General features: G+C 43.3%; 1 protein-coding gene across 1 annotated transcript in view; it reads right to left on the bottom strand.

Annotated features, from left to right (window-relative positions):
- The window catches only part of LOC149337548 (ATP-binding cassette sub-family C member 1-like), a 111,430-nt gene that overhangs the window by 59,307 nt on the left and 24,516 nt on the right, over window positions 1-27,607 (bottom strand). The window contains exons 4-7 of the mRNA XM_089554453.1: window positions 23,095-23,298; window positions 18,823-18,969; window positions 11,476-11,575; window positions 3,327-3,529 (exon numbers count right to left, since the gene is read on the bottom strand). Of these exons, the coding sequence (XP_089410579.1) occupies window positions 3,327-3,529; window positions 11,476-11,575; window positions 18,823-18,969; window positions 23,095-23,298 (654 nt within the window). The remainder of the gene's footprint in view (window positions 1-3,326; window positions 3,530-11,475; window positions 11,576-18,822; window positions 18,970-23,094; window positions 23,299-27,607) is intronic.

Genomic DNA, 27,607 nt, shown 5'->3' with positions numbered 1-27,607 from the left:
GACCACTGACTTCGGCTGCACATTGTTGGCAGACATCAGCGTCGTACGATGGAACATTCGGCACCACCGTGCCCATATGAGGGCAACTTCTCGATGAGCATTGCAAACACTCGTTTGGCACCGGATGTTTTGATCGTGCTCGGAAACCTCGATGCAGATAGAGTTCAATTAGGATCGAAAGCGCCCGTCTGACAGGGGTAATAATATAATGGCCGGAGATTTTAGTCTGCCAGATATTGACCGATATATTGTCACGAATATCTTAATAAGCAAGCAACGTCGTCATGTTCTTCTGGATCTAGCCTTCTCTCTTGATTTAACACAAACTGAAAGCACACCTGCACAAACGTTATGAGTCAGGAGAATTGCGTCTTGATCTTGTGTATTCAAGCAGATCAGATGCGAATTCTGAGTGCTAGTGTAAAGTCCCAGAGGGAAATTCTGAGCACAAACTGATGTTCACTTATGAAACCAGCATTTATCACAGAGCGGATACCAATAATACCCTGTTCGTCTCCTACTTTTCAAAAGTAGACGATGTTGCCGCATTGGATTATTTAGAGCAAGGCTATCGTGATTTTACCCAGTGTATTTCACTTGAATCTATATCCGTAAGCGATGCCTCGAGTAAGTTCAAGAAGGCGGTATTGGATTGTAAAGATCTATTTGTACACAAACGTGCAAAGAGCTTCGCAGAACGAAACCCTTGGATAACACAAAAAATAATTCCCAAAAAGTGTTCTTTGAAACGAACGAGAACTAAAAAATCAGCCTCTCAATAACCACGCCATTCCGTTAAATCTATTTCACAGCAGCTGAAAATAGAAATCATTCAAGCAAAACACCTCTATATGAATCAAACATTAACTAACTTTATAAAAGGTTTCCGGGAAAGTTTGCGAGATTTATATCAAGGCTAAAGTATGGTATTCAGTTCTTGAGGCAGGGAAACAAAACTCTCGTTAGTAACCTCGAAATACCCTGCCTCGTCAGTGATTTTGTTTAATCAGTTTTCACTTGGGACGATGGATTTACGCCCCAGAAAGAACTTTTTGATCATCCATCTTTACCAGAGCTTGCTACAAAGAGACATTGAATTTCGAATTTATTTCATCATCTCGACGAAAAAGAAGCGTCCAGGTCCTGAGAAAATTTCAAATGCTTTATTGAAATGGGATGCCGAATGGTGTTCAGTTTATCTAGAACATATTTTTACGAAATCACTTGAAAGAGGCAGTGATGGACTGCAAACAGGGAACTGTGAAGTGCGCGTTCATGAGGAAATATGCGCCAACGCGCGGCAGTAATTACAACGTCATGACAATAAATTTGGCAATATCGGCCCGAACCGGCGCGTTTAAGATGGAAGTTGATGGTTGGATGGCTCTCTCGAATTCGAACCATCGCGGCGTGAGTGGAACGTCTCGCGTTGTGATCATATTTGCGAGACGGCGGTGCCGATGCTTGTTATGCAGTATTTCCCTCCATTCTTTCTTTTGAATTGAAGCTGTGAGTGCTGCGACTAAGAAGCTCGTATCAGCGTAGTTGAAAGCAGCCCTTGCTCGAAAACGTCGCCGTAGTAGAGAGATTAGATGATACAACGACGTTGCTGGTGTTCACTGATGTTGGCACTTGTTTGCTGACCCGGCGACAGTTTACGACGGGTGGAGAGGAAAACACTTTCTTCAACTGTACCCGTTTATTTACTGTTATATTACAAAGTGGTCTGCAGGTACTCCCCGTAAAAGCTACAAACTCATTCTCAAGCAGGTCGGAGTCCACGCCAAGCGGGATCCCCGCCAGCCTCGTACTATTCAAGAGTAAAATACAAACCACAAGTTGAACACTGAGGAATGGGGACAGAACCATCCACCTAGGGAGATATCTGCCTCCAGCTCTAAAAAGGCCGGAATATCAGCGAAGCCGGATCTCCGCCAGCCTCTGAGTCACCACCGGATCTGACCGCAGCGTTAGGTTTAACGGCTCCGTCCATACACGTCCCTCAGATCCACAATCAATTGGCAGAAATCATAACATCATGCCTGTTCGAACTGCCAGGCTTTCGAGCTGTGCATGCAATGTCATCGTCTTCGCCGCCTATCCGCGTTCACACGTGTTAAACTTCCAGTCTCTCGCGCAGTAGTATGAAAACGTTGTCTTCATCGTCTGCCATCCGTGCGCGTGGAAGCGCCACGAGACGACCATGCAGCAAGCCGCACGAAATGACGGGAGATTGGTTTTGTTATATGGGGTTTTACGTCCCAAAGCGACTCAGGCTATGAGGGACGCTGTAGTGAAGGGCTCCGGAAATTTCGACTGCCTGGGGTTCTTTGATGTGCACCGACATCGCACAGTATACACGGACCTCTAGAATTTCACCTCCATCGAAATTCGACCAGAGATTAGAAGCAACGAAATTTAGCTATAACACCGAGTGCTATATGACAATGTCATCGGATATTGGTACTTAAGCGACGTACAAATTTTTCTTCTTCTGAGTCTATTCTGTGCTTAGCACTTATTGCAATTGTGGTAAATGCTGCTGCCTTCTTCTCTAAATATTCTTAGCGTATATTACTTTTTGTACATAGGCACAATGACACGCTGACTCAATTTGGCGGTGGAAAAGTACAGGGCACATGTATGCATGCAGAGCGAGCCAGAAGTAAAGGCAGAGTGATATTCTGGGGTTCAACTCGCAACTGTGACGGTTTTGTCTCACGTATTAGCACAAACGATACACATACACGCACCTGTACAACCGCCTAGCCTTTCATCCAGTAGTGCCTTAAATGCTTGCCTTACGTTTATTTCTGAGGAATACTACCAGAAGTTGCCGACTACAAAATATAACGCCAGTTTTGAACAACTATTAGTCAGGGTCAGGTAGGGTCGACAATTTGAGGGTGAGGGCAAGGGAGAGCCAGCAAGTTTTCTCAAGTGAGGGTGAGAGAGGGCCGGATAATTTTTCATAATGAGGGCAAGGGTGAGGGAGGGAAATGGATTCAAAACTGAGGGTGGCGGAGGTAAACTAAAAATGAGGGCATTTGCCCACCGCTGTGCCCAGCTGTCCTCCCCTCCAGCATTCGAATTACTGGAGCGCGCGTAATGTCGATTCCCTCTCCTTCCACATCATCTGCCGAATGCGGACACCTGTCGCGCTGGGCAGCAGCAAAACCACCAGCTTGGGGGCGAAGGCCAACTCAAGGAACAAGAACCCTCTGAGCTACAGCGACGCCGAGAATCTAAAACTCAGTGCGGTCACATGTTTATTGCAATGCATTGTATGATCGCCTGGCGATAGTTGCTCGCTGTCTCATACTCACACGGCAGGTGAGCTTGCCTTTGACGCGCTCCATGTCCCCGAGTATGGCAGAGAGGAGCGAGGACTTTCCGCTGCCGACGAAGCCGACGATTCCAACCAGAGAGCCAGCTTCTACGTTCAGCGTTGCGTCCTGGAGGTGGGCGTCAGTCGCAGTTTTTGGATGGTGGTCCCAAGAAAACGAGCAGTTCTCCATTCTTATATGTCCTGCCCGAACAAATAAATTACAGAAATGCGAACGTTTTAGGTGCGTTGAATGAAAAGACAAATAAAAGGAAAGAAAACCAGGTCTTTAAGAAATAAGCTCGATATACTGGCGGTAACAATGAAACTTTCTGTGCATCTCCTTGGCAAAGCCGAATGCTTTTGGTCAACTAGATACGCATGGTTAAATCCAGTTTATTGTTGGTGTAACGGCAAACGCTTGTAAGAGCAAGGGAAGGGGGGTGGGAAGTTCCACAAGCCGGCTATAATCGTTAAACATTCTGCTTGACCGGTCAGTTCGAGAAAGGGTCGTGGAGCTGACAGGTTTGGCACCTTTTCAGTGATATTAAGGCCATGCTTACAGGCAACTGCACGCACCTTTAATCTAAATCATGCCGCCCTTTGTTTTCACCTGGTCTCGGTTTTTTTCTGCAGGGGCTTTCTTGATCGGTGTTTTCCTGTAGTTACTACTGATGTTCTCTAGACGCTTCCCATATGAGTTATGTGGCAGTATTCTCACCGTATCCTGTTCTTAACAAAATTATGTTACAGCAGAACGATTATTTTCATGCAACAAATATGCGGTACGCAGTATATGTGCTTTTTCGAATTGTCGGCGAATCCACAAGAAATTACAACGCATATTTTATAACTACACTCTGGGTATCACTGGTAGCTGTAGAGATGTCATTCTAGGCAACAAGATTTAGTTTCAGTTTCAGTTTATTCAGTTTGGATGAGGGTTATACTAAAGAGAGTGATAAAAGCATCTGGGCCCTTAGCAACCTGCTAGTTCGGGCCCATGCAATAAGTGCACAAAATAGCGTACCCAGGCGTCAACATAAAAAAGTGTACATTTTATATGCATAGAAAATATTACACAAAACTACAATCAACTGAAGCAAACGATTTCATTCAATGAAATTAAGGAAACGACAACACAGGACGTTCATTACAAACATTGAATAATACATATATACAGATTCAACAGTATTAGATCATTCTATTCAAACCAAATAATACACTTTTTAGTACACTACATTTCGGTAAGAGACTGAAAGTTATTTTTATAGATAATGTCCTTTACCAAGCGAGAGAAATTTGGGCTTTTTTAACCATTACTGGACGAGCGTTCTAGATTTTTGTACCAGTATATGTTAATAATCGCCTGCTGTATGCGTTGTAAACGGCAGGTAAGTTAAAATTATAATGATCCTCACTTTGCGTGTGCCTTTTGGGGGGTACAAAGTTGGTGGAGGGAAACGGGTTATTACTTGACAGAATTTTATGAACAGCACAAGCTGTTTTGCAATAACCTGCGACTGTGAATGGCATAATCTGCAGTTCGGGAAGTAGTGCTGCAGTGTGTTCTCTGTCACCTGAAAAGGTTAGAATGCGCAGGGCGCGTATCTCCAGAAAGGTAAGTGGTTCTAGATATGAAGGATAGGTATAGCCCCAGGATTCAACACAGTATGTGAGATGAGAGTGAAAAATTGCGAAGTATATTGCTCTGAGCGTTTTTACGGGAAAGTACTGTCGTGCTTGAAAAAGTACAAAACATGCATGGCTTAGCTTCTTGCAGACGTTACTGATGTGCTCCTTAAAATGCAATGATGAGTCCAGCGTGGAACCTAGGTTTCGGCATGATTCAACTTGAGCAATGTCTTTCTGACCAATGCTTAAGTTAATAGAACCTTTGTTTTTGCTGCCTGAAGATGTGAAAATTACATAATCTGTTTTTGTGCAGTTCACCGTTAATTTATTAGTAGTAAACCATTCAGCTATATTATTTAATTATTTATTAGCAGTTTCTTCTGTTGCAGCCGTAGATGTCGCAATGCTCGGCATAGCAGCGATTGCATCCCGGTGGTTTCAGCGTTAGCTGTGAACACCAGACACTCTGCCATCGCTGCGAAGCTCGAGACAAAAAAAAAAACAAAAACAAATTAACGCGGATGCTTTGCTGAAGGGACGTTCTAGCTCATGATCGGGGCCGAGCGCTCATTCGCCTTATTTTTTGCGCCATACGTCACCTATCCGCTGATATTCTCATCTCTTCCGTATAGCTAAGTCTAATGGGCACTATTAAGGCGGAAGCCTTTAATGTCTCATCGTTGTAAGCAGCAGTTGTCGACAGAAAATGTCACGCTTTTCAATTGGTGGAAACGGTCGTGACGTCACAGTGCGCGAATTTGAAACGGGGCCAATTGTACTTTGGCTAGTAACCATGCGACCAATTGAAGGAATCGTATAGTGATGCTCCAAGTAAGTGAAACTGAGCTTAGTTAATTGCTTAATTACCCAATAAGCCTAATTAGCTTTACTAGTCAGGCCATATAAATAAATAAAACCGATTAATACTCCTGTCACACGGGCATTTCGAAGGCCCTCGAACCGATAGTCTATCGACTCGAAGGCGATCGAGCGCTGCTACACGGCCAGTTTCAATGGCCATCGACTAAATAGTCTATCGAGTGGACGGAACAGCCCGGAACTCTATCGAGATTTCGAGGGCCTTCGAGCGTTGCCCAAGGTTGCTAGCATTGCTCCGAACGACAACAAACATGGCGGCGCCCTTCAAAGCCGGACCCCTCGCTTCGGACTGAATTCTCGTTGTTGCTGCCTTTTTCTGTCCGTTCACTGGTCAAAAATGGGGCACCGGTCTTTCACTTCGTCTCATCTTGCTACAAGAAAACGTAGAAGTGATAAATTTGCTTTATTTTTTATTTAGAGTGACGATTCTGCCGCTGTTAGGCCTAAGAGAGTCGGTTCGTTGACAGTAATGGTTCCCGTTTTTACAACCAGATGGCGCCACTAGAGGCTGATTTTCTATATCGATTCTGGAAAAGGCAGATCAGGAAAGAATTTTTCTATGATAACTCAAGAGACAGTGCCCTACTTTTTGAAGCTAGATCAGGGTGTCTTAGAACGCGCAGCTACAAAAAGAAATTTAACGAAGAAGATGACACATGTGCAGTGTGTGGTAGATCTGTGGAAACAATTGAACACCTCATAATCAAATGTGATGGTATCCATCCGGATGTCGATGCAGGCACAGTCACTCTTTCTGAGGCCCTAGGGTTTAAAGATAACAATGGTCATGTAAATAAATCTGCAGTGGAAGTCAGCAAAAAGCGATTGGAGGATTGGTGGCTGAAAAGCAGAGATGTGGCATAAGGTTAGAATAGTAGGAAACCGTAGGAAGAGTTGATGGAGAATCTTAATGAGGATTGCCAACACAGTAAACAAAAAAAAATAAATAAAGAAAAGCTGAGCATGGTGGCAATTGCCACCACCCCGTTTCAAAGGGGGCGCTCCTATCCATCCATCCATCCATCCATCCATTTATTTTTGTGTCTGCAAGCATACGCTGAACTAAATGTGGGAATGCGCCTGCGTTTAGCGTACGTAAGCGTGCATACGCTCGCGGTACGTAGACATCATAAATTTATGCTCTTTTCTCACTGTATCTGTGTACGCCGCGAGCGGCGACGTGGTGCGCACAGCGAGAAACAGCAGCGGCGCCGCCGTTCCAACTCGCCCGGGCGTCAACAGATCAAAACAGGTCCTAGTTTTTGCGGCGAGCGAATCCGCTTTTTTTGCCGGATTTTTGAACAAGTGTGAACGCGTCTTATGATTTCAACATTTAGTTAAGTTTCGTCAATATATTTTTGTTATTTGCGCGAAACCGAACGTAGCGATTGTGGCGCCACAAGAGCTTGGCGTAAGACGCGAGAACGATTTCAATGGCCATTTAGATTTGCCGTGTAGCAGCACCACAACTCCCTCGAGTTCGATGGCGATCGAAAATCTCGAAGGCCCTCGACTCGATGGCCATTGAAAATGGCCGTGTGACAGGGGTATAAGAAATTGGTCGAGCTCAGGAATCGAACCCCGGTCTTCGGCGTGAGAGACGAGCATGCTATCCACTCCGCCATGCCACCTCGAGGGTTTGGAATAAACAGAGGCGCGTCTAGTGAATACGGTGTCTTCGCTCACTCTCATCCTCCTCCCTTCCCTTCCGGCGAGGTTTAGGTGTCCACCGACAAATGAGAAACAGATACATTTCCTTTCCTCAAAAACCAATTTACCGACGAGCGAGGCGTAGAACCGAATGGGCGATGGCGTTCTATGGACTCCTTGGCAGCGTTGCAAGACGCTGTCACGTTCCACTCTTAGGGGCGAAGCTTAACATCTTAACCACACATCAGTGACCACACTTTAGGTCAAAAAAGTGCCCCCCTGAATTTTGTGAGACAGTTACTGCGTAATTTCCTTTCCTCAAATACAATTTTCATTTTCTTCATTACGGCTGCTCTTTATCTATCTTCTTTCACTCCCACTTCCTCCCTTCCTCTACGGTGCGGTTCAGGTGTCCACCGAGATGACAGAGAATTACTGCGCCATTTCCTTTCCTCAAAAAGCGTTGCGTTCAAAGGGCAAGGCATCGCGCCGAACGGGTGGTGGCGTTCCGTGGACTCCCTGGCAGCGCTACAACGCGCTGTCACGTTCCACTCCTAAAGGCGAAGCTTAAGCGTCATTAATTAGCAGTTAATTAGTATTCAGGCATTAATCAGTGATTAACCATTAATTAGTGATTTGTCATCACTTAGTAATTAGTACTCAATTATATGTGACGCCACTAGTGCCACAGAAACAGCGAAGGTGGTGCGGAAAACGCTTCCGCCTCTACCCACTTTAGATAGTCAAAGTGCCCCCTGAATTTTTATGCGAAGCATATTACTAGAGGTACACTACAGCCCTTCGCCGTGGTTACGCGCCGTGCACACCACGTGACACATGACGTCACGACAGAGGAAGATGAGGGTCCACCTCGCGCCGTCGCTGGGGTTGCACGCCGTGCAGACCACGTGGTACAGTGACGACACACCACGTGACATACCACGTGACACATGACGTCACGACAGATCGCCGTCACGCGCTGGGAGAGGGTGAACGATGCCATCGCCCAGACACCGGAATGTTCTCGAGCAGCATTCCCGCGCATTTCGAACGCGCGTTCACACTCGGTGTAGGTGAAACGCTCGCTCCACCGGGCAGGCGGACGCGGCTTCCGTGGCAATCCAGGCGCTCACCCAACGCGCGTCTCGGGTTTAGTCAGCGTTCCGCTGTAGCCATGCCGTTGTCTTCCCCCACGACGAAGGCTTCTAGTGGTTGTATTAAAATGATCAAGTATTCAACCAAGGAAAGCCATGTATTAACAAGCCTAGCCATCAATGCTTCGCATCTGACCAGGGTTAACCAAGTTAAGCCTCAGCCATTTTTTTTAAAAACCTCATGAATTATATATTTTATTCTTCCATACAACTCTGCGTCAGTCAGGCATTGCTAAAGATGTAAAGCTTTGTGAGAGGCAATTATTCATGAGAAAGCAGAAAAGAGACGCTTGCGCTCAGACAAAATGGGTAAAGTGTCACGAGAAACATAGGTGAATGGAATCTGCGAAAAAATACTGTGGGAGGGAGTCCGCGGCAAAGCATGCGTGCCTCGTGATGTATTCACCGTCTTCGAGTAAGGCCACCCACAATCCCATGACCCACACCGTATGGCAGCCCGTTCCTCGCGATTCGCGCTACCTTAAATGTCGTGGGGTTGGACACGCACTCGTAACACGCTGCGAGCGTTTCAAAACGCCTATTGGACGCTGCACAGTGGCGAAAGGCGAGAGCTTCAAACATGCAGTTGTTTTAAACACTTCGTTCAGGACAGTGCGTACACACTCGGCATATCGTGCAAACGCGCTGCCCAATAACGCCGGCAAGTCTGTGGCCGTAAACTTTGTAAACGGAAATCCACGATGTTTACGCCAGGCTACGGAATACGGCGCATCCAGCGATAGCACTATCCCTCATAACCGCTAGAAAGGAAATGCGCTGTAGCACTGTCACAGCGGGTGGGCCCCTAGGCCATACCGTGAAGAAAGGGGTTAAGAAATCGATGAAAGAGGCAGATATTCAGAAAAGCTGACAACGTGTTCGCCGACTATCTTTGAAATGTTCGCTTTACGGAACAAAGGTAAGCTTTCTCAATTTATAAAGTTCACAACTTGCTGCCTCTTGCAAAAAAATTAAGGGACTGCAGTATCGCCAGACCACCCTGTCGACACTTCATAGCTGCTACTGGATCTCCCTTTACAAAATGTTAGCTGCCCTGCGAGTTTCTTTGAGGCTGCAACGGCACAATGCACGCGCCTGCTTCTCTGGGAAGTTTTGCGCATGCCGATGTGTCATTGATAACGGCATCAATAGAGCAGCCATTAAAGCTTTCAACCATTCGAACTCTTAACGTGGAAGCTAACGAAAACATGCGTCAAATATAGCTGAAATTTAGCACAAATCCCTGAATTGTACCCGCGACAGCAGCTTTCCTGAACCCAAATCATATCCAACACCATCCAAAATCATCTTTATTCAGTATTTCCCATTTCGTGTTCATGTTTTAGCGTTTTTGATGTGCAGTATATTTAGTGGGACTACATTACGATTCAGTGTAGGGGACATAAATGCCGGAGTACAGTTCCCCTCTAATCTCGCAAACACTCGCAAATCGGTATCAGCGTTTGTCGTCGGTGTCTTCATTCTGCATCGCGTTCAGTAGCAATGAATATTTCAATGCATATCAGGAGCTTTTATTCCAATTCAACCAGCATTTTTTTTTTAAAGCGCGCCAACACAGACCTCAAAGAACATGTCAACAGTCGAGGGTGTACGTAGGAGATCAAGCTCCTTGAAGCACTTTTAAACAATTCTGCTTTTATTTAAATTGTTTTTTGTAGAAAATTTCACCAGCGACTGCACAAAACATAGGCGCGACGTGATCTCACAACCCACGTTGTTTTATTTATTTTGCGTCGGTATATATTGTTAATCGGTAGTTCGGGCTGCTATATAAACTTCAATATCTATGATATAGTTCACCCTTATGAGATGCAATATCTGTCAAAGCTCTTACCGCAGTGGTTTCGAGAACGAGGTAGGCCTAATTACTAACTTTGCCATTCCCACAAAAGTTCAAGAGTTGCAAACGACTACAATGAAGAAATTTTTCTTTGGCAAAACGTAACTAAGATACACCACGATACGAATGAACATTGTAACAAATTACAAAAACTAAATAAACTAAGCCACTGCTTCGCTAAAACATCCGGTGAGTCATTACTGATCAATTTAAAAACTTTGTGAAATTGGCAAGTCAGCTTCACCACGCGTTTTTTCCCAACAAACACCCTCGTTCGCACAATCGTTCATACGTCCTACTCAATTGGCCCCAAAAAGAGCCGTTTCTCCTCGAGCTAACTCATTTTATGGGGGCTATTGTGAAAAGAAAAGCGCCGGTCCGCTCCTTAGACTTGCCGCTCCGCTCCTTCGATGATTGAAAAGATAAGTAAACGCCCACTTTTACTTGTTTTTTTTCTATGAAATAAATCGAAGAGTTTTTTGCAAAAACTTTCATGGAAAGGGCACTCTCTCAAAACGTTTTTGAAGTAAAATTTTAATGTTAAAAGAAACTACAAAATTTTCATATTATCACTTTTAGGTTATATTACCTATTTCAATAAATAGATACAGGATTTTAACAATGTACTTTTTCATTTAAACACTTATATACGAATTTTGTATTGTGCATTTTAAAAATTTAGATCACCCAAACCAAGCCTTTCCTGTGTCGGATTCGGTTTCAACGACGGTTCAGGGGGGCTCCCAAGAACGGCTCTCGCCGAGCGGAATTTAACGGGCGATCATACGATGTTGTGCTACAGATCTGTGTTAGCATTCATGGTTATTAAAATATATATTTTGGCTATCGTTAATTCTATTTACCGGCGTAACGCGTTATACGTAAAACATAGATGTGTGCTCACCATGAGGGAAGTTCTTTATCTGTAGTCACGATTACTTTTCGCATAGAGGAAATAAACCAACACTTACCAATTTTTTTCGACACCAAAGGCGCCTTTTTTTCTTCAGCTTCTTCTTCCAACTCATCCGCTGTACAAAAACCAGCGATTCGTTTCATGCCCACTAAAGACTGTAAAGGAAAAATAGGCACGTAAATAGCGCTTTCTTCGCTCCCTTCTTCTTGTGGAAGCTGCAACAAACAAGGAACGAAGTACCAAATTTGGAAAAGTAAAAGAGAGAATATGGAGAATCTTCTAATTGAACGCGATGGCAGCATACCCTTATAAAAATGGTCTATAGACAGTCTATAGACTTCTTATTGACTATATTGACTTCCTATAGATATTGCTTTTTGTCTTTGCATAGTCTATAGACTGTCTATAGAAAAAAGTCTACTAAAAGTGTATGGCTATAAATCCATAGATTGCCTGTAGACTGTCTGCGACATTTGTATTGCCTATAGACTGTTCTGAAGAATTTGTCTATGAACAGTCTATATACTTTATAGACAGAACTCTATAGACACTCTATAGACTGTCTAAAACCTTTTTGTAAGGGTAATTACTGCTGCAGAGAACCAAACCAATGTTCAACAGTCTCGGAAGGGAGCAGCAGTTCGCAATTTGCTGCGAAATTCTGGATGTAGCAAGGAAAATACGTCTACTTAGGGCAGGTATAGTTACCACTGATCCGGATCACGAAGGATATATAACTAGAAGAATAAGAATGGGGTGGAGCGCATACGGTAGGTTCTGTCAGATCATGAATGGCAGTTTAGCAATATTCCTCAATAGAAAAGTATACAACAGCTGTATAGTGCCAAGGCTCTTAATTGGGCTAGTTGGTTATTATAATTCGACATAGCGGCTCTTGCACAAGGGAGACGCACACGGAAGGATTCCAGACGAGACAAACGCGTTTGTCCTGTCTGGAATCCTTCCGTGTGCGTCTCCTTTTTGCGCTAGCCGCTATGCCTGTATATTGCCGATACTCACCTATGGGGCACAAATGTAGGGGCTAACGAAAGGTGTTCAGCTCAAGGGCAACGCAGTGAGGTATGGGAAAAAGTATAGGTGTAACGTTAAGAGCCTGCAAACGGGCAGAGTGGGTGAGCGAACAAACGCGGATTAATGACATCCTAGTCGAAACCAAGATAGACGAATAGGCTTGGGTAGGGTATGTAATGCGAAGGCAAGATAACCGCTCGTCTTTAACGATAACAGAGTGGATTCCAAAAGAAGGCAAGTGTAGCAGGGAGCGGCAGAATGTTAGGTAGGAGGATGAGATTAAGAAGTTCGGGGGCATACGTTGGATGCAGCTGGCAAAGTACAGAGTTAATTATAGAGACATGAGAGAGGCCTTTGCCCTGCAGTTGGCGTAGTTACGGTGCTGATGATGATGAAAAACGAACCGAAATCCTAAAAAAATGGCCTCCAATCAATGGCGGGACACGTTTTGTCATCGCATCGCGTTCAGGTGGCTTGCTTTGCTGGTGAATATGACAGGACGCTGGCGGCTGCATTCTTGAGTCCTATCGGACTCTGGAAGACGTGAACTTCTACAAGTCTAAAGTACAGCTTAAGCGCAATGGTATCCGTGATGGACTAATCGACTTTTATCCAGTTTGGGGCAAGCAGTCTGCAGTCTCTAATTTTTGGCTGAGTGTGCGGACGCGATGGGTGGAAGCGCTCAAAGGTCAATCTACGTTTATGGCGATGATCGTTAATATGATTCACAAGAACGGAAAACTGGACGAGTTGTTATGGGTTCATACCAACTCAGCGTCTCCCATTTGTCCCTTCGGCGCTGCTTAACCATGGGTTAATATGAAACGGCCTACTGCAGCAAACGGTACATCGAACGGCGCCGACACCGTATTCTGGGGATGCTGTACCTCGTAAGCTCACGTGTTCCTGAATAGTGGGCGACATAGAGCTATATTAAGGCGAAAGCCTTTAATGCCTCATACTGTCGTTAGCAGACGCGTCGGCAGCCGTGTCGACAGACGCGTCGGCAGGAGTGTCGACAGACGCGTCGGCAGATTCGTCCGCCTTTCGGCGTCACTGCTTAAAAGGCTCAAGGTTCCAGCATGAATAAAGGCGCATCTAGTGAATGCATGGGCTTCATAAATAAAATAAAAGGAGTAAAGTCAAGAAAAGGAAAATAAAAAATAAAAATAAGAAAATGGACAAAAATAAAAACAAAGTAAATATAAGATGTGAAAATAAAAATAAAAAAACAATAAAATGAATAAATGGAGCAAAAATAAATTAAAAAACAAAATATGAAAAATAAAAAAGAAAATAAAAACAAACAGTGTCCAGGAAACGCTTTCGCCTTTGCAGCACTTTAGAGAGCCAAAGTGCCCCCTGAATTTTTCTCATTCTTCCTCAATCAAGGCTCATTTCGCCGAAGACACGACGTCCGCATAATATGGATAGCTGCTTGGTTGAGTTTTTTACTAAAGACAAAACTTCTAGTGCTTGGCAGATAAAGACGGATCGAAATACATAACAGATGCTAGTTTTTAACTTCTTTGATTCATTGCTTGGACAGGTTTTCGAACAGCAGGGCAATACGAGCAACACTTTCCACCGGCCTACCACAAAGCAAATCACGGTCCAACGGAGTATTTGCCTCTTGTTTACAACCCATGGTAATGCAGAAGAAATGTTCGCACAATCAACGTTTGTTTTGTTTTATGCGTCCAGTGAGAGGATCTTCCGTTTTAGTGGCTTTTTATTCCTGCTGATGACTCCACATTCTCTGAAAATTGCATGGCAGTCACCCGACTTGCACTCCTCACAGGTTTCGACAAGGCTGTCAATATGTTGTCTAGTTTTTTATTGGGCTCCGGGAGCGCTTTTTCTTTTCCAGCAACTACATGTTTTATTTATGCAGAATTTTCCGAATGACAAGACAGATGAGTGTCAGCATTTTTTTTGTATAGCTCTTAGAAAAAGGTGGTTTTTCTTAATGCCATGAACACGAGTTAAACGGTATGGTTGATACTGATTTGCTTGCTGTTAGCAAGGTGGAAATCTGCTGGTTACATAATTCCATAGTGCATAAATGACTGTACCTCCAATGAATAAATTTAAGTGTGCGCTTAATCACTGATTACTTGAGACAATCCGATAGCATCCTTTGGCGTCCACCAACGAGCTTGCCATACGGGCCGTCCCGCTGCCAATTTTGGCTACGTGCGCCCAAATACACTCGCTTTCGAGAAACTTGCAGGCAAAACAGCCTCTCTAGTGCACGTAACTCGTCGAAGCAGCCAAAATTTCTTAGGCCACAACACCGAGGGTAACCGCGCCGTCAAAATTCTAAAAATTGTGGATATCAATTACGGTTTGCTACATGCATCTCAGTAATTAAGGAGTCTAACAGTAATGGTTGAAAAAATTAGCTATTCAGTATTAGTCAGTGTTGTAGGCGTTACCGAAAAAAAGTAACTAAATACGTTACTCGTTACGCTAAGAAAAAAAAGAACGCGTTACCACCCTACGTTACCTTCAAAAAAAGGTAACGCGTTACCGTTACCGTTACCGAAAAAAAGTATCGCACGTTACTTTGCCGTTACTCCATGGCCATAAATTTTAATCAGTGCGTCTTCGCTGTAATTCTGTGACTTATAACGCGTCTTCTTGCAAGGCTTGTGTGGTGGCGCCAAAACAAAGAAGGACGCCAAGGTTCGTGGCCGGCGGCGTTCCACCAAATGACCCCCGTTTATTCCGGTGACGATGTTTATATACACATGAAAGTGGGTGGTGCTCGCGATGCATGATAAGAACAGCGCATTGTTTTCCAAACGAAAGATCTCAAACCCTGACGACACGCTCATATTCTTCAAGCGAATGGCAACTCCGGATGGTCGCACTCTGCTTGCAACAGGGTCTAGGCAGGAAAAGGAGGAAGGCCGTCCTTAGTCACAGTGCTGTGGGGAGTGTGTTGTTCCTTGTTCTGGCTAGGGAGAGGGGGAGGGGGGGGGGGGTATGACTGTGACGGGAGAAAGTTGGAGCGACAGTGTTGTTCAGCAGAAAATTTTTAGAAAGTTTAGTGTGAGGTAGCTCACTACTGCCGGCACAGGAATTAGCAAATGCCCATTTCCTTTTTTCCTCTACTTCGGTGCTACAGCCGGTTGACTGCAATCCCCTTTTCTGCGCTGTACCATTGCACTCTTTCGACGGCTGTCTTGGGACCATCTTGAAGTAAAGTGGCGACATTTCTGAGTTTACTCAGAAGAGGGAACTGCTTCCACAAAGAATGCGAGAGTGTCGCCTGGGAACGAGACCTTTTGGCTGGAAAACAAGCTTACGGAGAAACTGACTTACAGTTTTCTGCAAATGGTCCATTGGTGGCTCGGCAAGCGTCCACTCTTTAGAGAGTTGTGTGTGAGAGTGGTTTGGGGGTGAAGACAAGTGTGTAAATGCGTGTTCGTGCTTTTTTTAGGTGAGTGCGTCGTAAAGGGCAGGTGTTTTCTGGCATGCATGCGAGCCGCAACAAGGGTCGTAGAGAGCACCCGTATGTTTTGTTTATTTGCAACATCATTTTCGGCTTTTTTTTTCTGAAAAGGAGGCGGACGGAGACAACTGAAACAAAAAGTAACTAGTAACGTGAAATCTCACGTTACCGGAAAATGTTAACGCAAGTACGTTACCCGTTACAGTTCCAAAATGGTAACGAGTACGTTACTAAGTTACCGAAAAAAGTAACGCGTATTAGTTATCCTGGTATTAGTTATCCAGCTTGCTTTGATGTACTACTATGCTGACATATCGAAAAAAGCGCTCTTCTAACTCATAAAGCCTGTTTATGAAAATTGTGGGAAGTCTTACGTGAAACACCGTGTATATGTCAGTATCCAATGAGTAGTTCACCAACAGCCATTGTGCGCCACTGGAGTCAAAATAAATATCCTCGAAGCCTTGGTGTTAGGGGCAACCCCAGGACAGGGGTTATGATTCTCACGGGGCCTAAGTAAAACACGGCTTTTAAATCGATGGCCTCAAAGAAAGGCATGACCTAGAGATGTAGCATCCGGGAGCGGTGCTGCCTAAAATTCATTGTAATCTCTGTTCGTATATTGAGTGCACATATAATTTTGATTAAAAAAAATTCCTGCTCATCAAACCTCTAATTGGCAGCATTTCTGGCCTTTAATATGAATCTTAACATTTAATACCGGCGTAGCCTAAAGGATTTCATTTTTGAGCTGATTTTATTAATCGTTATATAATTTATCTTCCCAATTCTCTTTCTTTTGCTCAAACTATACTCTAAGTTGACGATACTCCAGCATTTTTTCCGACAAATCCAATAATGCGCGTATATTAAAGTTGAGCCACGACCTTAATGGCTTCTGGCAATAGTGTCACATTCACAAGGTTTCAATTAGCCCGAGTAAAACTAAGTTTGTGGCATTCAGGTCTCATCAATGACAGCAAACTTTTTCCACACTGGCTGTATGCTTTACTATCAAACCGAGCGATTGCTCATCAATTGTAGGTGTTATACTTGACGAAAACCTTAAATTTCATTTTCATATATAGATTCCAAAAAGAAGAATATTGCCGACATCCTGAGATCACTCATTATAGCAAGTCTATTTTTCCCCATTCCACATTACAGGGAATTTAGTACGCGTTTATCCACTCTCATATAAGTTACAACATTGTTGGTAGGGTAGCACATGCAACATTCAGCTCACATCTCTTCAAATAGTTCAAAATCAAGACATTCTAATTCAAACATAGGGTCCCCCCAATACTAGCGGAAAAGTGCCACTGTATTCAAACCTCCATATGCCGACTTATAAATTATAGGCGCCGTGTTCTAGTTTATAAGCTCATCAATGGCCAAGCTTCCCTACCGCACATTTTGCCGTCTTTCACCGCTTACAACAAAATAAGTTTATGCTTCAACAACAAAATAGTTGTGCCTGAAGTACATACTATCTTCGGAAAACAAAGTTGTCACCATTTTTTCTCTGGAATTCATTACCACGTCAACTAAAAGCCTCGAAATGAATGTGCAAATTTATGAAAGAATTAAATCGTTCTGTACTGAGCAAAACGTTTTTACAATGAGGCTAAGTTTAGCTGATTTCACGTCTTTTGTTTCTGGTATTGTAGAAATCTTTTTAAATGTTTTGCTTTATAGTTCTCTATACATTAATCTGATATTTGTAACTTTTTTATCAGATTGTCTGCTCCTAGAAAGAAATTAGTGCTCATTAATTTAAGACGTCCGATAGAATGTCGAATTATGGTACATCCTTCTATATATATTCCACTTTGTACTGTACATGCAAGAAAAAATTTGACTGATTAATTCACTGATAAATCCGACCGACCTACCGACCGACCGCTTTGTTAACTTAAAATAGTTAAAATAAAATTAAGGCTTTTCTTAAATAAAAAGGTAGCGCGAAAAAAGATGACCACAGGAAGAAGACAAGTAAACACGAAGTCGGTGTCTTCCTCTGTGGTCGTATTTTTTTTGCGCTATTTTCTATTCAAGTATGTCCCCAGCTAGCCCAGAAACAAGTTTCATTGAACCAAATGCTTTTCAGAGCAAAAATCAAAGGCCTACAAAAATAGGCGGAAAACAAAGCTGAGCCTGCGGGCAGCCTCCAACTTGTTTCAAAGAGGACGCTGTTAGCATACATTAATTCATTCTGGTAAGAATTATTCAGACACCTTAGCAGTACGCACCATCCTTCAGTGCCGCCGCTTTCAACATTTTTGTTACCGTCGACCAAATCGGCTTGCGGTCAGAGTGGTAAACGAAAAAAGCGTGCTGAAAAGTGTGCCGTCAAAAGTAAGCCAGCGAAGCCTCACGGCACAAGAAAACGCCAACTGCGTCGTTCCATGGTTGTATCAGCGCCATGTGTCGAATGAGTGGCGGCACGCTCCAGTCAGAGCTCCTGTCACTCTTACTTTGTAACTGTGAACAATCATGAGCATAGGAAATTTACTAATAGGTGAGCGTGATCTTTGGTGAAAGAAAAGGCAGTCGTGAATATTCACACTGTAACATTCATACTCCATATCCATACTGCATAGTGGTGAACAAAATTATGCTGATGAAACAAGAATACAAAAAGCAAATTCTGCGTAATAAAGCGCTGGCCGACCGTGTTCCTACATGCCACACAAGTAAAACGCAGGCGCCGCTTTCAGTTCCTCGTATTTTAATAAAATAAACGACTGACATAACTACGTTCCCCAACTTATAAAAGGGCAAAGTACAAACAACTTAGACTGCTTCCTTGCATCTACTACACCCTAGTCGTGAATTGCAGGACAAATCTCTATCACACTACAAGATTCTTTCGCAGGAACTACTTCGACAAGTTTGAAACTTGGTTACCTGATTCAGGACCCTCAGTGACTGTCCAATTCCACTCATCGTAAGGTCAGTCATGTAGATAAGAGAGACACAGGAGAATGACAGCGCTGGGCTTAGGGGCACTTGAGGCTCCAAGAAGGTCAGTGCCGCAAAGAAGATTATCACAAGCTGGAACAAAAAATGACAGCATTTAATCCACGTACGTATGAAAAGCGGCTAAGCGGAGAATTCATCGGCGGAAGCTACTGTGTAGTTTCATGTTCGAGGTGATAAATTTCAATTCCATAGCGGGAAACTTCTCCAGGCGGGTACTCACAATACCGCGATAACTAGGCGCCACCCCAATATATCTGCATCCCATGCATGCATGTATCCCTATTTACACACGTACTGAAAACAGAGCAACTTTCGAAAATTTATCCCGCATTTCAACGCAGACAATGCTAAAAGAAGTTGCCCTTGTATGCTTATTTGACCGACAAGTCTCACGCCTCATATTGAAGCCCTTCTAGAAACAGAGGACAGACGAAACTTGTCCTCGCTCTAGGATCTGCTCCGTGTCTATTTCGCTTCTTTATTGTAAACTAATAGCACCACAACGCGTAATACTTTACGACCCCTCTAAGGACCACTTTAAATAATGCTTCCTGCGTATTGCGCTGCTATATGTACAATATTTTTATACGATCAATAGTAGAAGTGCCTCCACGCAGCCAGGTACAGATTGGTGCAACGTACTCCTCTCATACGAAAGGACGCTATGCAAATATCGCCGTTCGTCTCCGTAGAGCACCCTGACTGCTTCATCAATCCGTGGCTTGGTACCATGTTTCACATGCGTACGCAAAAAGCATGTCACATCTACAGGCACATTCTTCAAATGTGAAACGGCTTCAAATGCAAACTCGTGTCATTTAGCCCAAAACGTAATCCTCTCCTCTTCTCGTATATTATCTCGCACGTCATGGTAGAATTAGCTCAGACCTACAAATACCTCAGAGTAACATTGACCAATGATTTAACCTCGAACTGGCATGTCACTAAACTCATATCATCTGCTAACAGAAGCCTTGGATTCTTAAAACGACATTGACATCATGCGCCACAAAACCTAAAATTACTTGCCTACAAATCACTTGTCCATTCTAAATTAGAATACGCCTCTGCTATTTAGGGTCCCAACCAAAATTACCTAATAAATTCCCTAGAGGCAGTACAAAATCGAGCCACAAGATTCATACATTCCTGCTATTCATATAATGTCAGTATATCATCACTAAAAGCAGAGGCAAGCATTTTGCGAAGATGCCCGCGCCAAAAAAAAATGGTATTTACCTCGAATTCCACGTCTTAAATGACCTCGTCATTTGCTTGCAATACACATTTCGCCGTTACATTTGGATGCAATTGATTTATACTAGGAATGCGATGTTGTAATAGCGAAAAGTACTAACGTAACTGTGCCTCGCAGAAAAATAAACATGCTGCTTAAACTAACTGGGAACAGTCTTGCTATCCACGCAGAGTGTCAAAGGATAATTGCCGAACGAGCCGCTTACCCCCATACTATGTGCTACTGCAGTTTAGAATATCCTTAGTTTTTTGCTTCTGCTGTACTGTCTTTTGCGGGCAATCTCTATAGGTCACGTTTAGAAAATGACTCTCATGCATGCCTTATGTCACTGGACGCCTGAATCTAGATGGATCGTATATGGACTGTATAGTCGCGGAGTGGCACGGGCTGTGAGAGGCGTCGTAGTACAAAGGTCTTGATTCCCTGGCTTGTCGGCGTCGTATTACTAGTATGTGCCTGTTTCATAAATGTTATTTGAGCTCACTTCGTCGCCCGCCCTACATCAACCCGCCGGCACGCATTTGCCTCCGCATTGGTCATCCCCTTAAAGTAGCCCGGCCGTGTACGCGTACAACTACATTTGCATCGTAATTCTTTCCACGCTCAGCCAAGGACTGGAACAGCCTTCCACATGACATCGCCGCAATCACCTGCCCATTTCCGAACTGTTTAGCAAATGACTTTAACAGCGAATAATTTATGTACCTTACGTATTTTCTTTGTTTATTCAATCTGCTTTTGAGATCTCACCCACCCCTCACGTAATGCCCCCAATCCTGGAGGTCTTTAAGGTAATAAAGTATCAGTCCCTATCTTAGCTACCACGCTCCTTACGCTTCACGGCGTCGAATTCAAAATTTGAAGCACCACGTACTCGCTGTCTTGAAAAGAGAGGAAGCCACATCGGCTGTCTGGCATCGAATGATTCCAGCGTGCGCTTTACGACAGGTGCGGACATCCCGTGGCCGCTACAGCCGCCGTAAGGAGCCTCACTGTTCCTGGCTACGGTGCGAAACGAACATGCATTTCCGAAGAGAAGTATGCTACAGCAAGAATTTCATGTATATTCTGGTACGACCCGAGCAAAAATTCGACTTCTCCCCGCTAATGGGAACGAATTTCTACAGCCTCCGGCTTTCCATGATTGAACACAAAAATAATTTACACCTCCTCGCATGCGGGAGGCGCGAGGTTCGATCCCGAGTTCCACCGGGTACTCAAGGGTAATACAATGGGTACAAGCCCTCCCCTGCCTAGTGCTCGGACTCTTTAAAGTGAAATGCATCGGAAATGGGTCTTTGACCCTATCTTGAGCAGAAGAAAACCTTGAGCTGTGGTGCTCTTCGGCATCACACGCCTTTCCGCAATAAAAGTTCATCATCATCATCATCAAAGATAATTTCCATTCGCAGGTCAAAGCTTTCTTTCGTAATTTTCTCTCTGCTCTCCTCTATGGACATCTGGACTAATAGACACATGCAGCAACTTCTCATGAAACATATTTAGTTAAATAAATACTCGATAAAATTCGCATTTAAATCAGAATTACAAATAATTGCGTGGTTCAGCGCGAGTAACATGGCAGCCATTTGGCCTCTCGGAGCTCAAACTACGTTTATACAAATGAACCAAATTTGTAGGCTTCTAAGATCCCTCTTATTGTGGCATATTTCTTGAATAGCTTACTTGGAGCAATCGTTTGGAGCAAGAGTCGTTCGATCTTTTTTCTAACCCGAATTCTAAGATTAAGTTATTTCTATCATCTTTACCTATGTGAAGTGTGTAGCATGTTTTTAGCCTTTCCTAATTAACGTTTTTTGATGACTACTGTTTATGTCTATTCGCATTCATTTTCGAAACTTTCTTTGTGTTGAGTGACTGGTCAAAGGTTGCTAATACTTTGTTCCTTTATTTATTTACTTTTTTTGACCTGTCAAACACTTGTGCCACAAAGGTATCATCTGTCTGCCAATTTGTAAGGGGGCAGGACCTGCTTCAAGCCATTGTCACGGCTTTTTGTCCTGTCTCTTCCTCTGAAGAAGGAAATAAAAGCAATTGAATTGAATTGAATTCATAGCACAACTTTATAGGAGACTGCAGAATTGGTTCGTTGTTTTTTTAATGCCTAACAGGCCAATATGCATTAAAATGTGCGCGGGGCCCGTCTGGCGAGGGTATAGAGACCGCTCTGCCTTTCTTGATCTTATTCCTGGGTATTTCGTCCCTAGCTTTGATTACATGACGCAACGCTGCGAAGCTACTTGCTCCGCAGTTCTATCCGACTGATGTAAGCGCCTTTAATGTTTCAGCTTACAAAGCCCCTGGGGCGCTTATCAAATTTCGAGGGACACGGAGCGAGTTTTCAAGCACGTTAAAGAATGTTGTTTTTAGCAAGACATTAAGCAGTACTGTGCACTCGGCTCGCGTTGGCCTTATTGGTTGCGTGGAATCATCACCACGGTATGACTGCTTCACAAGAACAATTCAATTTATTTGCAGCCTAGGCACTGAAACATTTTTTCTTGCAAGGGAAAAGGTAGGCAGTTAAGGCGAGCACTTTTAATTGCAATTCGACATACGTATGCGTAGTAAAGTCGGAAACATCAGTATCGGTAATTTCAGTTTCCGTTAAATTCTTATTGATTAAAAGTTCAGTGGTTATTTGTTGCCACTCGCTGAATGTGGCATCATCATCATCAGCCTGACTACGCCCACTGGAGGGCAAAGGCCTCTTCCATGTCTCTCCAATTAACCCTGCCCTTTGCCAGCTGCGGCCACTGTATCCTCGCAAACTTCTTAATCTCATCCGCCCACCCAACTTTCTGCCGCCCCCTGCCACGTTTGCCTCTGGTAATGCTGCTGGTAATGCTGAATGTGGCAGTTACTAGCAATGTGTCCGTGCTTTTTATTTGCCGTGCTCGACACAATGCAGAGCGTACCACAGAGCTGGATGAGCTGTACACCGAATCCAGCACAGCGTCTAGCAAGTTCACCCGGAGAAGCCACTTCTGCTCGACCAGGCGTGCGCGGACAACGCTCTCCTGCAGAGCATCCTCCCAAGCGTACATCTTCACCAGGCGAATGGTGGAGAGAAGGTCCGAGGTTGCCTTCAGACGCTCCTCGCGAGCAGCTTGTGCCGCAGTCTGCAGGGAAACCACGAAAGGAACAACGCTAAATACGGGGTTTTCAATTGGTTATGTTCAACGTTCAGTCTTGGCCAATGCTAATAGAACCTTTCGTAAAAAGAGTAAATATTAAAAGCAATCATACAATGTTGGCCAGTGAACTTCGCATGGGTCAGTTCTAGAACCCCTTTAATTTTGCTTAAATGTCATTTAGCTTAATCGAAATCAATTCATTCATTGGTGCCGAGATTTTCATCATGCGGGTGACAGGCTTTTAGTATTCCTATGCCTAGGACCGAATTTTTGTTTGGAAACCTGTATGAAGACTGTTGAAAAGCTTGGTTTTTCTCGCAATGTATCGTCTAGGGAAGCAGTAGATGACCGCTTAAAATGTGTTTCTGAGTGCGTAGATGTAGGTCATTGTGAGACTACCAAAGGACAGAGTAACCGGTTCCGTTCCTTGGTAAACTATCTGTGTGATAGGCAGCTTCGAGCGGTGCAATCGGACAAAGAAGGGTTTTTTGTTGTCTTATAGGAAGACCTTTATGCCCAGAAAGCCTGCCATACTGTGATGAAGAATTTCAGGACCACCAAGGTAAAACTAGCACGTTGTAAACAGATGGCAGAGGCTCTGCTGCTTAAATTTAATTTAGAAGGGCTAGCAAAGAAGGTGAAAGATGCCGAGCTGGGGTTCTGGAAACCTTCTTTGCGGCCAAGACACATAATCCAGAGATTCCGTTCAGGGCAATAGTTTCCGAGCACCGCTCTTGGCAGTTGCAAGTTGAGCGCCGTGTGTGTCTTCTCCCCGTTCTTGTCCTGTGTCCTTGCGCTGTTTTATTTCGCGATGCATAACCAACTCGCCCAAAGTGCCATTTTACTGCAGTTCATTTTTAGTATTCCGTCTCGTTAAGTATGATCAAGCCGTCGGTAAACTATAAACGGACGCTGTTAATGTGACGCGTGTGTACTTTAATAAATTCGGTTCGGCTAATGTAATTCAGAATAAACTCTGTTTTCACACATCTTTGCAAGTTATTCATGAAGCTATGCCACTATTTTATGAACTTCACTGGTTTACAGGTGAGCAGTGAACTTCATCAGCCATCATTCCTGACCAGACGGTACGCCGTCAAACCATCGACTATTCCAGTATTTCTTCTTGCTCCTAGATGCATCACTTGTGCTCCTATTCCGTCCTTTTGAAGTGTTAATTTGTTAATTGTTCAGGTGTTCGTTTTCATTGCAGCATGCCTTCGAAGGTTTCAAGTTTCAAGTTTCAAGTTTATTTAAAACGCACATAGTAATACATATACAATAAAATCAGTACAGAAGGAGGTCCCATAGTACACGACTGTCGGGGGGACCTCCTAGAACAAATCAAGTGGGGCAAAATTGCAAAGAATGGAAGGCAGTGTATCAATTAGCATAAATAAACAATCTACAAAAAAATTTACAATGTTATGTGTGAAAAACGGAACAAAAAGTATATACAGCAACGACTTTGAAACATAATGCAAAGAAAATGAGACTTTAAACAAGGATTACTACTGTTTAGGCATGCGAACTACACAGGAAATTAATTAAGTACTCTTTAATGCGGTGATGAAATGAGTGAACAGTAAACGACGCTTTAATTTCACATGGCAAAGTATTCCAACAGGATATGCCGGCAAATATTGTGGTAAATTTTCCATAATTAGTCCTCACTTTAGGTAGAAGAAGATTATTACGCTGTTGAAACCTAGCAGAATTAGTATTTATAAGCTGATCAGGAAAGCCATCAATATGAGCATGATGATTAATTACCTTGTAGATAATGATGGATAATTTCACAGTGAATAACTGTTGAAGTGGAAGTATGCGCAAGCTATGATAAAGTGGTAAAGAGTGTGTTAGGAATGAACTGAATGACATGAGCCTGATGGCCTGATTCTGAAGGCGCTGAAGTCTTTCAATGTGAGTGAAATATGCATTTCCCCAGCAAGACAAACAGTAGCTAAGGTGACTGTGGATATATGCATAATATAATGAACGTAAGATGTGCGGTTGAAAGTATGCACGTGTTTTGATTATGATATGAATGCCGAAGGAAACCTTATGCATGAGTGATTGGACATGGAGATGAAACTTCAAGTGCTTATCTAAAGTGACCCCAAGGAATCTGAAAGATTCGGAAATATGCAGTGCATGGTTATCAAGTGTTAGTGATGGTGGAATATTTATGATTCTGAGAGGAGAGTGAAATAGCATGAAAGTTGTTTTTTTGGGGCTCATTTGCAGCATGTTATTTTTGCACCACTGGCTGATATTATTTAGGTCTATGTTAAGTTTATGCTGAAGTGTGGTGGTGGATTTGTCTGAAGCGTAAATGGTTGTATCGTCCGCATATAATACGCATTTTGTGTGGTTTAGTGCGATAGGTAGATCATTAATGAATAGTAAGAACTGTAACGGTCCCAGTATTGATCCCTGCGGAACACCTTGGTTTATAGTCTGAGAGGTAGAAAAAGTGTCGTTTATAGCAATAACTTGTGATCGATTACTTAAATAACTGCATATGAACTGAAGAGGTGGACCGGAAATACCAAAAGATTCTAGCTTATGAACAAGTATGCGGTGGTTAATTGAGTCAAAAGCTTTTGTTAGATCGCTGAAGATTGCTCCTACAATTAAGCCATTATCAATGGCTTGTTTGGCATTTTCAATGAAATTTATCAGTGCTAGATCGGTAGAATAACCCTGTCTGAAGCCAAACTGTTGAGGAGATAAAAGTTTAAATTTAGTAAGGTAGTTCATTATACGCGTGCAAAAAAGCTTCTCAATTACTTTGCTGAAAAAAGGGAGAATGCAAATGGGACGGTAATTATTGATGTAGTTGCGATCACCTGCCTTAAAAATTGGGATAATTTTACCAGTCTTCAGACAATCTGGAAACACACCTGCCTTGAACATTTTGTTAATTATTATGGTGAGAACTACGTTTGAGAACTACGTTTGTGAACGTCAGTGCGAAACAGCATATCTCCTGTTTGCGCAAAATGCAAAATATGCATGGAAAAACGCGCGGACAACATAAAGTGAACGCCTTCGTGATTTCTATATGCGAGGAGTACATGGCTTGTCAACAAGTGTTTTTTTTTTCGTTTAGTTTTATCTGCACTTAGTTTGTTTCTGTTTTCTCTTCCTTTATGATACAAGCTGGGGTCAGCCTTTCAGTGTGACCTACGCGTTATATGCACTCTGTAAATAACTCAGAGGCAATCTTTTGACTTGAGCAAGCATTTATACGTAATTCGGTGTACCGTAAACGAGGCAGATATGAATAATATTATCTCCATACAATTCGGGAAAGACCTTTACTCGCTTTTTGTTCAATCTGTGTCTGTGAGCGGCCACAGTTTTATTCTTGTGGTGTGAATTCGCAGCTTTCATTGAGCACTAGTACTAGCCGAGTGGCTAAGTGCCTGTTCAGAAAGAGTTTATTAGTAGCTGCTCTATGATGAAACACACACGAAGCGCATAAAGCCCTTAAAAAGGATTTCCAGTTAAAAGCGTCGAGAGAGTCCTGAGAGGTCATGCTCAGTTCACACACGCCAGCGTAAGCCTGCTAGACGATGTACCAGGTGCTAAGCGGTTGACCTCAGCGATATGGAACAAGGTCCACTGCATAGGTTGGAGGAGCTCCTTTGAGGCTCATATACCACTTTGTTCTTGATCTGTGTTCAGCTGACTATAACTGTATTAGGACTAGCTGAAGCACCCGCTGGAACATGACGACCAGAAGGTACACAGCATGTTTCTCCATTTTCAGCGTCTATACCATATTGGTCGTCAAAACGTCATAATGGAAGTGAGGGGTGCTGTCTAAAGTGCGTCAAAAGATTCCATATTTTATGCTTTGGAAGGTAAACAACAGGGTCCCAATACTTGCATTGTACGTAAGACTTCGAAGAACACATACAAAAAGCCATGCAGATGTGACGTACTTCTTGACTTTTTTATGGCGGACAACAATGCGAAAACATCTATTCGGAGCAACAGTGGTAAACTGTTGAAAATTACTTTGCGGTTTCCGACTGAATAATGTATTGTTAGGGTGTTTCTGGGATTTAAAAATATAAACATTATAACCCTCTTATGGCGCAGAAATCAAAGCGAAATTCAGTTCATAAAGGTCAAGGAAGGAAGAAACTGTAATGTGAGAGATTATTTTATAAAACTTCCTTTCATGCTACATTTCTCCTTCAGCATATACCTTCCATTCTTTTCACTTCCATTCCCGCAAGAAAGAATGCATTGACGGGCATGGGAATCACAGCTGTAGACG

Source organism: Amblyomma mixtum, chromosome 7, assembly GCF_055824585.1.
Source record: "Amblyomma mixtum isolate Tamu chromosome 7, ASM5582458v1, whole genome shotgun sequence".
Lineage (NCBI taxonomy): Eukaryota > Metazoa > Arthropoda > Arachnida > Ixodida > Ixodidae > Amblyomma > Amblyomma mixtum.
The sequence above is the reverse complement of the archived record's forward strand: the minus strand, read 5'-3'. Positions and strand labels throughout refer to the sequence as shown.